At 46.3% G+C, this 14,095-nt stretch overlaps 1 protein-coding gene across 2 annotated transcripts in view; it reads left to right on the top strand.

The window, feature by feature from the left end:
* The window catches only part of frmd4a (FERM domain containing 4A), a 773,221-nt gene that overhangs the window by 226,199 nt on the left and 532,927 nt on the right, over window positions 1–14,095 (top strand). The window contains exon 1 of one of the 2 annotated variants that reach the window (XM_072563059.1): window positions 846–1,454. The exons of the other annotated variant lie outside the window; for it this stretch is intronic. Within the exon in view, the coding sequence (XP_072419160.1) occupies window positions 1,422–1,454 (33 nt within the window). The 5' untranslated portion in view covers window positions 846–1,421. Of the gene's footprint in view, window positions 1–845; window positions 1,455–14,095 lie in introns of those variants that run through there. 2 annotated transcript variants of the gene reach the window in all.

Genomic DNA, 14,095 nt, shown 5'->3' with positions numbered 1-14,095 from the left:
CAGAAAAAAAGTTAATTGTATAAATTAAGGTTTGGTGTCCACAGATGGTGGGCTTCAATGACTGAGGAGGGGCATTCATTTTGTACATATGAAGACCGATGGTGGTTTGTCTGGTCAGAAGTCATATATTTGTATTGTCTCACTTTCTGAATAAATCTACAACTGAATAAAGATTAACTTGTGCTCTGCATCTTCACTAACCGACTGCGGGATGTTCTGGCAGGGAATGAAGGTGAGACTCCCAACTTCAGTGCAGTGTGCTGGATTGATTGTGTGGGTACAAATTTTGATGTTTGCACATCCTGTATTTTATTAACAAGTGTGCTGTCAGCTGCCTGGATTCTCAGCTCTGGAATTCTCTTGCTGATCCTGGACATCTCTCTATTTCTCCTTCCTCCCTTAATAACTTCCTTACCCCCTTACCTCTGCTGTCGGGGCGGGGGAGGGGGTAGTAGTTATCCTTGAATCCACATCGATTAGATGATCTGGGTCATTAACATGTTGCAGGTCACGGGAGTTTGCTGTGCACAAGTTAGCTGCTGAGTTTCCTACACTGGAATGCTGCAAAATGCTCCAGAATGTCTGGTGGTGGTGGAAGGTGCTATATAAATGCAAATCTGTCTCCCAAGCTGTCTTTGAGTTTTGGCCACCTGTCTTTGATCTGTCCTTTGGAGGCTCAGTGTCAGGTTTTGTCTGATAAAGCGCAAATGACTTCTTGTGTGTCGAGTTGTTTCATTCTGTTCAGTAAATGGAGATCGTCCTGGTGTGACAGGGCTCCTCTTTCAGTGACAGTGTGAAGAAGGCGGGTTTTAGCTGCTGCAAGTAGAGGGATGTGTTTCTGCCTGGGCAGGAGGTGAAGGGGAAACAGCATCGAAGGGCACTGGCTGAGTGTGTTATCCAAAGAACACAAGTGAGAGCACATGATGTGTGCTTTGTAATAGATCTGAGTGTCTGGGAAACACGTGTGTGAACCCTGTGAGTGACATGAGGTGGGGATAAAACTGCCAGAGCTTGTAAAAACCCTTCCATCATCAATGTAATCAAAGGTGCAAAGTAAGCACCTTTCAGTCTTCACCCCCCTCCCCTCCCCCATGACCCGTTAGCAGCGGTGTGGATGAAAACACTTGCCCCTGTGCTGGATACAGTGCCTGAGAGGGGCAGCATTTGTCACTGAAGCTTGGAGTGAACCTGGCTCTATGCATTTTCCACAGAGGAACAGAGAGAACAGAGAGAGAGAGAGACTCCAGTAGGAACTAGCTCTCTGTGTGTGTGTGTGTGTGTGCACTGCTGCTGGTCCAACTTGAGCAGGTTGTTATGGAGAAGATCACACTGCAGCTCGCGTGGCCTTTTTTAACGTGGGATGCCTGAAAGCATTAGGCAGAGACCCAGGCAGAGGGCAATGTTATGAATCTAACACAGAAATGGAAGGACTTCTCTCTCCGATGCGTACCAAGGTAAGCAAATCTTTCTTATTAAAAAAGAACAGAGCCCTGAGGGGAGAGGAGCGGGTTGTGTTAGCCCTGGGAGTACTGTTTCAGCTTTTGTTTTCCCAGAGACTGTGCACTGTCTCGCTCTCTCTCTGTCTCTCCATTTCTCTTGTCTGTGGCAGTGTTGTGTTTTTGCCGAACATTATTGTCTAAAGAGTGTGTGGAGAGAAGATTGTCGCACAGTGAGTGGGTAAAGGGAGAGGATTTCTAAGCGAGCACCAGCCATGTTTAAACTTGCTTTTCTTTTCAGCAGTGAATAGCCTGGTAGCGATGTCTGTCACTGATCAAATGAGAAACTCTCCAGCCAGCCCCATTTCTCCTGGTTACAAGGAACCAAGCCACGGGGAGAGCTGGGGGGGAGGGAAACAGGGACATTAAAGGGATTCATCGACAATATTGCCCACAAATAACCTTCTGTACTGTCCTTTCAGAAAAGAGGCAGACATCCGAGTGCTACAGAGCAATCTGTTTTATTGGAAAGTATTCTGTTAGCAGGAATAATTGTAAAAAACTGGAAGCTGAGGCAGAGAGGACAGCAGCAATTCTCTTTCTGTTCACATCTTTCTGTCCAACAGTAGAAAGGTAGCAGACAGTCATTGCTCAGTGTCCTGAAAATTGTTGCTTAAAGATTTGATTTCTGTTAGATTGCTAGCATGCTCTAAGATTTTTTTAAAGTAGTGGTTTTATTTAATCACAATCCCTTGGGAATGAACTGTTGGAGTCTCCCGTGCAGAACACGGAAGGCTCATTGATTTAGGAATGGTGTTTGGAAAAATTGTTACTTGGCAAAGACACTCAGATTAAAGCACACACACAGATATATGTATGTACAAGTACACATAGAATACACACTTACACAAACGCACATGCAAACACTATCTCACACACACAGACACCTAACACCCACAGACAGATATCCCCACACACAGACTCACAGAGACACACGTACAGGCCCAGACACACCCACACACCGCAAATACACAGACTCACAGAGACACACGTACAGGCCCACACACACCCACACGCCGCACATACACAGACTCACAGAGACGCACGTACAGGCCCACACACACCCACACACCGCACATACACAGACTCACTGAGACACACATACAGGCCCACACACACCCACACAGCGCACATACACAGACTCACAGAGATACACGTACAGGCCCACACACACCCACACACCGCACATACACAGGCTCACAGAGACACACGTACAGGCCCACACACACCCACACACCGCACATACACAGACTCACAGAGACACATATACCGGCCCACACACACCCACACACCGCACATACACAGGCTCACAGAGACACACGTACCGGCCCACACACACCCACACACCGCACATACACAGACTCACTGAGACACACGTACAGGCCCACACACACCCACACACCGCACATACACAGACTCACAGAGACACACGTACAGGCCCACACACACCCACACACCGCACATACACAGACTCACAGAGACACACGTACCGGCCCACACACACCCACACACCGCACATACACAGGCTCACAGAGACACACGTACCGGCCCACACACACCCACACACCGCACATACACAGACTCACTGAGACACACATACAGGCCCACACACACCCACACACCGCACATACACAGACTCACAGAGACGCACGTACAGGCCCACACACCGCACATACACAGGCTCACAGAGACACATGTACAGGCCCACATACACCCACACACCGCACATACACAGACTCACAGAGACACACGTACAGGCCCACATACACCCACACACCGCACATACACAGGCTCACAGAGACACATGTACAGGCCCACATACACCCACACACCGCACATACACAGGCTCACAGAGACACATGTACAGGCCCACACACACCCACACACCGCACATACACAGACTCACAGAGACACACACACACCTGGACAAACTCCGACATGCACCCCACACAGACACGTACATATACACACAAACCCACACACACTTACACATGTACACTCATGTACATACACATGTAGTAAACACACACAGATACATACATAGATGCACAGACACTCACCTATACCCACCCTCACACACATACACTCAGAGATACATACTAAGTGAATCATCTATCTGTGGTGCACATACACAAGTTCCCTGTGGTGATGCTGGGAGATACTGCACTGAATTCCATCAGCTGAAGGAGCAGCCATGTTTTACCAGGTGTGAATTCTGGTTTGAGTTTTCAGTATTTTAAAAAAATTGCAGATGGATTGGAGGCACACTCTTGTTTGTGTGAAGAATAACCCAGTGAAGAGTTTTGACGGCAGATTTTAGAATGATTAATGTTCCGTGTGGGGTACCTGGTGACTTCCTTTCATGAGGATTGTTACTGCACAGTTACTGTTCCACAGCAGACAGCTACAGCAGTGAATTGTGCAGGTTATAGGAACAGGTTTAAACAGCCTACCGCAGGAAGGTGCTTGGGCACAATGTCAGGAATTAGCTGTGGTTAATTCACACACCAAAGTAGCAATTATAAAACCATGATCTGTTCTCGGATTGAGCAATAAACTGCACGACTGTCTGATTTTCAGAACCTCTGCACTTTGTGAAATTCTGGCAATATAACCTCATCGAAATAGTGCTGGTGACCCCAAGCCAGCTTTTAATTGAGCAATAAAACTGGACAGAGATTAAATGCACTATAAAAGAAGCTCCCTTAGCTATGTGCTTAAGACTAAGTTGAAAGGAACTCTTTCCTGATTGGGGGCTCCATTTCTCAAGATAAATGTTGCTAGTAGCTGAGCACTTCTGTAAAACTGGAATGAGCTCTGTGCAGTTTGTAATGTAATTCCAACAAGGCTGGTGTTTCCACAGATTTATTTTGAATTCTATCAAGGGGTGGAATTGCAAACTTCCTTTTAATGATGTCTTTTACTGTAAGAAAATGATAAATCGCTTTGTAAGAGAACAACTCAATAATTTCCTGAGACCTACCTCCTTGTAAAATCTTCTTATCCAACAGCAGTGAGGCTGGGTCATTTCAGTCCATCGCTTCCTCTCTGTATGAAAGTAGTTGTTTTGGAAAATCTGGATTGAAATTGTTTGAGGGAAACTAGTCCATTTCTGACACAGCAGCTATCATACAAAACTAGCATCCTGTTGGCATGACCATCCATAGCCTTTAGGAACACAGGAACAGGAGGCCATTCAGCCCCTCAGTTATATCACTGATCTGTGCCTGGTGTGGGCTTGCGTTTAAAAGAGTATTTTACCTCCTGCGGCAATGCCTATGTTATCTCCTGTAATGTCAGAAACTAGGCACGGAATCGTGGCATTGAAGAATCCAACAGACACTGCAGCTACCTATTCTCCATGGGACAGGAAAGTCAAAGTTACAGGCCAAAACCTTTTGTCTTGATGAAGGGTTTCGGCCCAAAACACTGCCTTTCCTGCTCCTCGGATACTATCTGACCTGCTGTGCTTTTCCACCTTCACATCTACTGACTCTGACCTTTGGCCTCTGCAGTCCCCACTGTATCCAGCTAACTGTTATTGATCCAGATTATATTCCTGAGGCACTTAAGTGTCTGGGCTAATCTTAACCTATTAGATTAACAGAGGAGCAGGCTTCAAGTCGAACGCCATGCTTCATGTGGTCAAAGGTAAGAAGATGGAGTCTGAGAGCTTTATACCCTCTGGTCACACGTTGTGATGCAGTGACGATATCATGAACACATCTCTTAAAGGCAGACTGACTCTGAGGCAATATACACAACATTAATCTTTCACTACATTCACCCATCTTAGTTCACTCAATATCCTCATGCTCACTCAGTGGTCTGTTTCAGTTTTCGTATTGTAATTCCAGCTTTCTGCTTGCCAGCTGTAAGAAGAGGAGCTTTCTGATGTACCCCTGGAGCAGCCTGACTTTAATCTTAACGTCTGTCTGCTTTTTGAGGACTGCCCCCAAACCTTGCCCCGCTCCCACACAACCAGAAGAAAGTGTTACTCTCTAATAACCTCATCTGTTCCTTTAATGATCTGGGGCTTTGAAATTCTTAGTGTGTCACATTGGAGCAAAGCAACAAAAGGGTTTAACTGGTACCCCGTGCAGTGCCCTGAATTTGGCAGTGTGCTATCTGAGGGGGGGGGAGGTGGCTGGTTAGCTGACAATCTGACCTTTATCTACGCGATTACTTCCACTGTTTACTCTCCCTTTCATGAAGTTACCTCGAAACACTGATGGTCCAGGCTGCCTTGTACAGTGCTACAAGATTAATCAGCTGTGTACAGCTCACACGCGTTAACTTTGCAGTCTTCTATATTAATAGTTTAACACATTGGATAATCTTACTGTAAGTGCGGTTACATTGAAACACTCCTAGTATTAAACAGCTGTCTTCTGACTCATTCTCAGAGGTCAGCTGGTAATATATTAAATTCAGCTCAAAGTTTGGGAGAAGATTTGTAGCTCGGGTGTTCGTTGTTGTGGTTGTGTTCGCTGAGGTGGGAATTTGTGTTGCAGACGTTTCATCCCCTGTCTTGGTGACATCCTCAGTGCTTGGGAGCCTCCTGTGAAGCGCTTCTGTGATCTTTCCTCCGGCATTTGTAGTGGTTTGTACCTGTCGCTTCCAGTTGTCAGTTCCAGCTGTCCGTTGCAGTGGCCGGTATATTGGGTCCAGGTCGATGTGTTTGTTGATTGAATCTGTTTATCATGGTCCAGGCTGGTGAAATGTTGACTCTTATCATTTGTATTACCTGAGTCCTCATTGTTTCACTCGGATGTTAGTTATCTGCGGGAGCTCAGACCCTCTGCCCTTGAACCCAGGCCTCACCTTCAGGATTGAACTCTGTGCGTAACCAGCTGATGCTGGAGACAGTGGAAATCTTTTCTGTACGGTCAGAAATGGGAGCTCTGTGGGTCCAGGCTGAGCAAGACAGTGGGAAGATCCTACCACCCCATTCCAATAAGGAATTCAGCCACATTCCTTGTTTTAACATGGATCCTCCTTCACATCCCAATCTCCTCCAAATTATTATCAGAGCTCAGCTCCCTCTAAATGCAACTCACTCCTTCCGAAACTCAGCAATCTTATTCCCAGTCACGCATATCCTCGTTCCTTACTATATCTACACAAGTTTAGGGGCAGCCCTCATTGTTCCTATCACTCCCTATGACCCCTCACTCCCTACGACCCCTCAATCCCTACGATCCCTCACTCCCTCTGACCCTCACTGCCTGCAGCCCCAATCCCTATGACCCTTCACTACCTACAACTCCTTCCACCCAACGAACCCTCGGTCGGTATGACCCCTCACTCCCTAAAACCCCTCAATCCCTACAACCACTCACTCCCTACAATCCCTCAATCTGATGACCCTTCACTCCCTACAACACCTTAGTCCGTATGACCCCTCATTCCCTACAGCCCCTCACTCCCTATGACCCCTCACTCCCTGTAAACCCTAATCCCTATGACCCCTCACTCTCTACGACCCCTTGTTCCATACGACGCCTCGTTCCATACAACGCCTCACTCCCTACGACCCTTCACTCCCTCTGACCCTCACTCCCTACGACTCCTCACTACCTATGACCCCCTCGCTCCCTACAACCCTTCCTCACTATTTCTACACAGCCTTTGCCATTGTTCTCATCACTCCCTATGACCCCTTCCACCCCATGACCCCTCAGTCCATATGACCCCCTTGCTCCTTATGACCCTCACTCTCTACAATCCCTTGATCTCTCTGACCACTTGTTCCCTACGACCCTCACTCCCTATGACTCTCACGCCCTTTGATCCCTTGCTCCCTATGCCCTATGACTCCCATGCCCGACAACTCCTCGCTCCCTATGGAACTTACTCCCTACGACCCACTTGGTCTGTATGACCCTCACTCCCTCCGACCCTCATGCCCTATGACCTTCCCTCCCTATGGCCCCTCGATTCCTATAACCCTCACTCCCTCCGACCCCTCACTCCCTACCACTCTTCGCTCCCTCCAATCCCTCACTTCCTACAGCCCCCTGCTCCCTGACCCTCCCTCCCTGCTGCCACAGAGGACATGGAACACTCCACTCCAAATCACGGTTGAGATCAGGTCCCCATCCTCCATCTGTACACCCTGGCTCCTTCCTGTCTTGTCCAGTGTGCCCGTAGCCTGCCATTCCACATCCCTACACACTCCAGCTGTGGACACTATACTCCATTCCCCCAGCCCCTTCCTTATCACGACATTCCCACATTGGAACATCTCTGTGCTCCTGTTCTGGAGAAGGGTCACTGGAACTGAAACGTTAACTCTGATTTCCCTTCACAGATGCTGCCAGACCTGTTGAGTTTTTCCAGCCAGTTCTGTTTTTGACCCCATGACCTTGTTCCCCGAGTCTCTGTCTTCCCAGCAGCCTCCACATCAAGGGTGCTCCCCTCCCACAGCCTGGAGCACTCTCAGTCGGCTCCTGCAGCCGTTACATTGCTTCGAGTTGAATCCTTGTGATGTGGGGAAATTGACCCTGACCTAATGCAGTGTGTTCCCCAGTGGTCTGTTAGGAACTACTTTACCCCATGCCTGGGAACTGACTTTGTCCCTCGGGTGACTGTCTGTGTGGAGTTTGCACATTCTCCCCGTGTCTGTGTGGGTTTCCTCCCACAGAGCAAAGATGTGCAGGTCAGCGTGGATTGGCCACGCTAAATTGTCCTTAGCGTCCAGGGATGTGCAAGGCTGGCTGGGTTAGCCATGGGAAATATGGGGTTACAGGGCTATGGTGGTGGGGGCTAGGTTTGGGTGGGCTGCTCTCTGGAGAAGTGGTATGGACTGTGTGTTTATTCTCAGAGGGTTCTGCCTCAGAAGGCATTGGAGACAGTCATGGAATATTTTTGAGGTAGCAATGGATGGAGGAGGGGGTGTGGGAGGGAGTGTGCCGGTGAGGTTAGGGGTTGGAAACACAAACAGACCAACCATGATCTTATTGATAAGAGAGCAGGTTTAAGGGCCACAGCTCCTGATTCTAACCGGACATATCCTCTTCGTTACTGAGAGTCCCTGACCTGACAAAACCAAAAAATGGACCAAACTTAGTGTAAATAAAACAACATGATTTTCTGATTAATGAACCCTTCTACGTGTTGCATTTATCACCTTCAGGATAACGGCTTTGTGTAAGTCCAACCTCTCAGTATTAAAAATGCCACAGAAATGAGCACAACTGGTGTCAATGTATCTAATAAGTTTGGGTTAAACCACAAAATGTTGTAACATGCCAATGTTTGTTTAGAATTACAGCAGCAGAACGTTAGCTGATGTGTATCCCCAACTTTAAATCAAAGTCAGAAGTTTAGTGATGGGAGATGATTTAAAAATGTTACACAAGAGAACAATGGTTAGTGCGATATTTTAGATGTATGATGCAGTTTGTATTGTTTCCAATCTGGTATCAACCTCCCTGCCTTTCTCCAGATGATGTGAATGGTTTGTTCCTCCTGCTTTCTGAGTTTCACTCAGTCTCCATTCTCGCCCAAGCTTAATGTAGGGATATTAGCTTGATTAGCAGCACGGTGGCTCAATGGTTAGCACTGCTGCCTCACAGCACCGGGGACCTGGGTTCGATTCCAGCCTTGGGGACTGTCTATGTGGAGTTTGCACATTCTGTCTGTGTCTGCATGGGTTCCCACCGGGTGCTTCAGTTTCCTCCCCCAGTTCAAATATGTGCAGGTTAGGTAGATTGGCCGTGGGAAATTGCCAATAGTATCCAGAGTAGGTTAGCCTTGGAAAATGTGGGGTTACAGGGATAGAATGGTGGGGGCTAGGTATGGTGGGATGCTCTTTGGAGGAGCAGGGGCAGTATGGGCTGAATGGCCTCTATCCACAATGTGGCAATTCAATGGCTCCAGGACAGTGTCTTCATGCATTAGCTTCACTGTGCACTACCAACATGGGCCACCAGATGGTGATCAAGCTCCAAAATGTTACTCAGGTTGTTCCCAACCTGGAGTTGCTATACAACAGAGATTTTGCATTTATATGACGGTTCCCATTACCTCAGGGCAATGCACAGAACTTTCCAGGCACTGAAGCCGATATCACCAACGTAATGCAGGAAATGTGAGCAGTTAATTTGTGCAGAGTGGAACTGATTGAGGGGTGGCTGTGGTATTCTTTGCTCTTCCTCAGTACAATGGGATTGCTTACAGGACCTGAGTTGGATGAAGGCAGCTCTTTTTCAGCAGTGCCTTTAGTATTGAACAGTGAGCACTGGCTGGAGTGCAGTTTGATCTCCAAACCCCCTGCCTCAGAGATGAGCCCGCTACCAACTGAGCCTTGGTTTGGCCCCCAGGATGCTCCAGCCCCCTTTGCCTTTGATGAGAGCAGTCAGTTCAGTTAGAAACCCAAGGAATGTCCCTCTGGTTTGAATTTCTTAGTGACAAGGTGGAGAAATCCAGTGAGGCATCCTTTAATCTTAACATCAACGTCGAAATGTTAATTTTTAGAAGGAAATAAATCTGAGTTATAGATTACTTTGACTGCTGACAGCATAAAATTGATCTTGAAGAACAGAGAGATTGTTATGACTGTACAGTGTGTGATAGACTCAGGCTAAACTCTTTATGAGTATTTAATGCTTTTATATTCAAACACTAGCATAATTGTTTTATGAATATGTATGAGAGACTCAACTCCAAGCAGCGAAGAAAATGATAAATAACCTCTGTGGCTGCATAAAATAAGTTTCTGTAAAGTTATCGATACTGCATTTCCATTGACCGGTTTGGTTCACAGTGAGAATTGTAAAATTATTCTAATTATACTCCTCCTACAGCAATTTTTAAAAAATCTGCTGATTTTTATATGGAGCCAAACCAACTGGAATCGATTCTACACATGATTACAAAAGATTTTTCTTGAACGTGGCTGTTTTCTCTTCTGTTTCTTTTTTGCCCTCACCTCCTGATGGTATTAGTTTGTGTGGATACCTCCTTGGTCTTTGCCTGTGGATGTTCAATCAGAGCTCCACGTGAGACTGCATAGACCTTCACCCAACAAATCATTCCATTGGCTCCTGATATTTTTGACCAATTCATGGGATATGCCCATCACTGGCCAGGCTAGCGTTTATTGCTCACGCCTAATTACCCAGAGGACAGTTAAGCACCACCCACGTTAATGTGGGTCTGGATTTTCATGCTGGCCAGACCAGGGAAGGACAGCAGATTTCCTTGTGGGGATAAAGCATTAGTGAACTATTTGGGGTTTTAACAACCCTGTCAACCTGGGTGGCAACTTTCAGGGATTTATGCACCTGGACACCAAGATCTCTCTGTTCATCTACACTACCAAGAATTTTACCATTAGCCCAGTACTCTGCATTCCTGTTACTTCTTCCGAAGTGAACTACCTCACACTTTACCTCACACTTTTCCTCATTAAACTCCATTTGTCACCTCTCAGCCCAGCTCTGCATCTTACCGTCTGTAACCTATAACATCCTTCGGCACTATCCACAACTCCACTGACCTTAGTGCCATCTGCAAATTTACTAACCTATCCTTCTATGCCCACCTCCAGATCATTTATAAAATGACAAACAGCAGTGGCCCCAAAACAGATCCTTGCGGCACACCACTGGTAACTGAGCTCCAGGATGAACACTTCCCATCAACCACCACCCTCTGTCTTCTTTCAGCTAGCCAATTTTTTTATCCAAATGCTAAATCACCTTCAACTCCTTATTTTGTGCAATAGCCTACCATGTGGAACCTTATCAAACGCCTTACTGAAATCCATATACACCACATCAACCACCTTACCCTCATCCACCTGTTTGGTCACCTTCTCAAAGAACTCAATAAGGGTTATGAGGCATAACCCACTCTTCACAAAACCATGATGACTACCCCTAATCAAATTATTCCTTTCCAGATGATGATAAACATAACCTTATAACCTTTTCCAACACCTTACCCACAACCAAAGTAAGCTCACTGGCCTGTAATTACCAGGTTGTCCTGACTCCCCTTCTTAAACAAGGAAACAACATTTGCTATCCTCCAGTCTTCTGGCACTATTCCTGTCGATAATGATGACATAAAAATCAAAGCCAAAGGTTCTGCAATCTCCTCCCTAGCTTCCCAGAGAATCCGAGGATAAATCCCATCTGGCCCCGGAGTGTTATCTATTTTCAGGTCTTCCAAATTGCTAAAACCTCCTCTTTGTCAACCTCAATCCCATCTAATCTTGTAGCCTGTATCTCTGTATTCTCACTAACATTTCCCTTTTCCAATGTGAATACTGACAAAAAGTATTCATTTAGCACTTCCCCTATGTTCTCAAATTCTACACACATCTTTCCAGTACTATCTTTGATTGGCCCTAATCTTACTCTGGTCATTCTTTTATTCCTGATATGCCTATAGAAGGCCTTAGGGTTTTCCTTGATCCTATCCACCAACAACTTCTCATGTCCCCTCCTGGCTCTTCTTAGCCCTCTCTTTAGATCTTTTCTGGCTAACTTATAACTCTCAAACCCCCTAACTGAGCCTTCATGCCTCATCCTCACATAAGCCTTCTTCTTCCTCTTGACAAGAGCTTCAACTTTTTTAGTAAACTATGGCTCCCTCTCTCGACAACTACCTCCCTGCCTGATAGGTACATACTTATCAAGGACCCGCAGTAGCTGTTCCTTGAATGAGCACCACATTTCAAGTGTGTCCATGCCCCCCAGGTTCCTTCACCATCCTATGTATCCTAAATCTTGCCTAATTGCATCAGAATTGCCTTTTCCCCCAGTTATACCTCTTTCCCTGCGGTATATACCTATCCCTGCCCATTGCTATTGTAAACGTTATCAAATTTTGGTCACTATCGCCACAGTGCTCACCTATCTCCAAATCTAACACCTGGCTGGGTTCATTCACCAGTACCAAATCCAATATGACCTCGCCCCTTGTTGGCCTGTCTACATTCAGTTGTGGATGTTTTGAGCAAATGGTCCATTCTCATATGATGGGCCATGTGGTATATTTTGATGCAATTAGATGTCCCAAGACACTTCACCGGACCGTTATGAAACCTGACTCTATGACATTTGAGGAGATGTGAAGCATGGTCAGAAGGTAGGTTCGGGGAGAGAGGCTGTGGGTGGGGGGAGTCTGGAGCTTGGCATTTAGGTAACTGGGGCAAGGCCACCAGCAGTGGAGAGACATCAACTGGAAATATATGAGGGGGGGGGGGGCATGGATATGGTGAAAAGCCAAGATCTTTTCCCCAGAGTAGGGCGGGCAAAAACCAGAGGGCACAGGTTTCTGGTGAGAGGGAGAAGATTTAAAAGGGACCTAAGGGGCAGTTTTTTCACACAGAGGGTGGTACGTGTATGAAATGAGCTGCCAGAGGAAGTGGTGGAGGCTGGTACAATAATAGCATTTGAAATAAATGTGGACAGATTTATTAATAAGAATGGTGTAGAGGGATATGGGCCAAAAGCAGGCAAATGGGATGAGTTCAGTTTGGGAAACCTTGTCAGCATGGACGTGTTCAACTGAAGGGCTTGTTTCCATGCTGTACGACTCAGTGAAAACGTCAAGAACTCAAGGAAAATAGGGAACAATGAGGGTTGAGGGACTGGAGGAGATCAGAGAGATGAGGAGGCTGTGGGTCGTGCTGGATTCCCTCTTCATTTCCGCCCCCCATCCCACCTTTCCCCCACCATCCTGAGCTTCAGTTCACTGCCTCGATGGAGATGACTCAGATACTGTGTTTCTGAAGCCACACCATTATGGAGTGTGTACCTGCCCTCACTCCCTGCCCTTTGACCTTGTCTTACCTCAGAACGAGACACGGTTGGGTTGCCAACTTTCCTAAATCCCATCAATTTGAGGGAACTGGGTTTTCAAGATTATCATTTTAGTTTATGAGCCGGGGACTATTTGATCAGAAGCGAATGGCAAACATTAAGTGAATGAAGGTATAAGGGCGATTTGACTGACGACAACTAGCTGGTATCTCGAGTAATGAAATTGTGGACTCCATTAAAAGGCCTGGCTTTAGATTGCAGCCTTGATTAATGTTTGATCTCTGCTAACTGAGTTTAGTGTGGTCTGTGCATCTAATTACAGCACAGCGACTGATCCAGCCAACAGGAGGATGTCTGCAAAGATGTATGTTACTGAGAGAGTAGATGCAGAGTATAATGGAAGCACACATAATTCAAACCACAACTACTGCTGTAGATTGGCTTATAGTTTAATCTTTTGATTCTTGTCATCATCTGATTAAGCCAGTGTATTTGCAAAATGCAGATGAAACAATGAAAGGAACGAGTTTGGGAAATAACATGCCTTGATAACCTTGGGGGTTGTTGTTAATGTGGGAATTACCAGTTGGAAACTTTGGATGGTTTCTCCCATCCTCTTTCGTCAGGAAAATTAAACTGTCACAAATGTTTTGCCGGTCTCAAATGCAAAGGTTAGGGGTAGTCAGGCGCTAAATTAAAGCCACACAAATCTTTTGTTGTGTTCACTGTAGTAAAGGTTTAACCCTGTCAGGAATGACTTGATTTAGAATGTCATTCTTTGCTGCTTGCAGTAGTGTGGGTCCATAGAAATTGGGATGG

The sequence above is a fragment of the Chiloscyllium punctatum genome, chromosome 44 (genome assembly GCF_047496795.1).
Source record: "Chiloscyllium punctatum isolate Juve2018m chromosome 44, sChiPun1.3, whole genome shotgun sequence".
NCBI lineage: Eukaryota > Metazoa > Chordata > Chondrichthyes > Orectolobiformes > Hemiscylliidae > Chiloscyllium > Chiloscyllium punctatum.
This window is presented reverse-complemented; position numbering and strand designations above follow the sequence as displayed.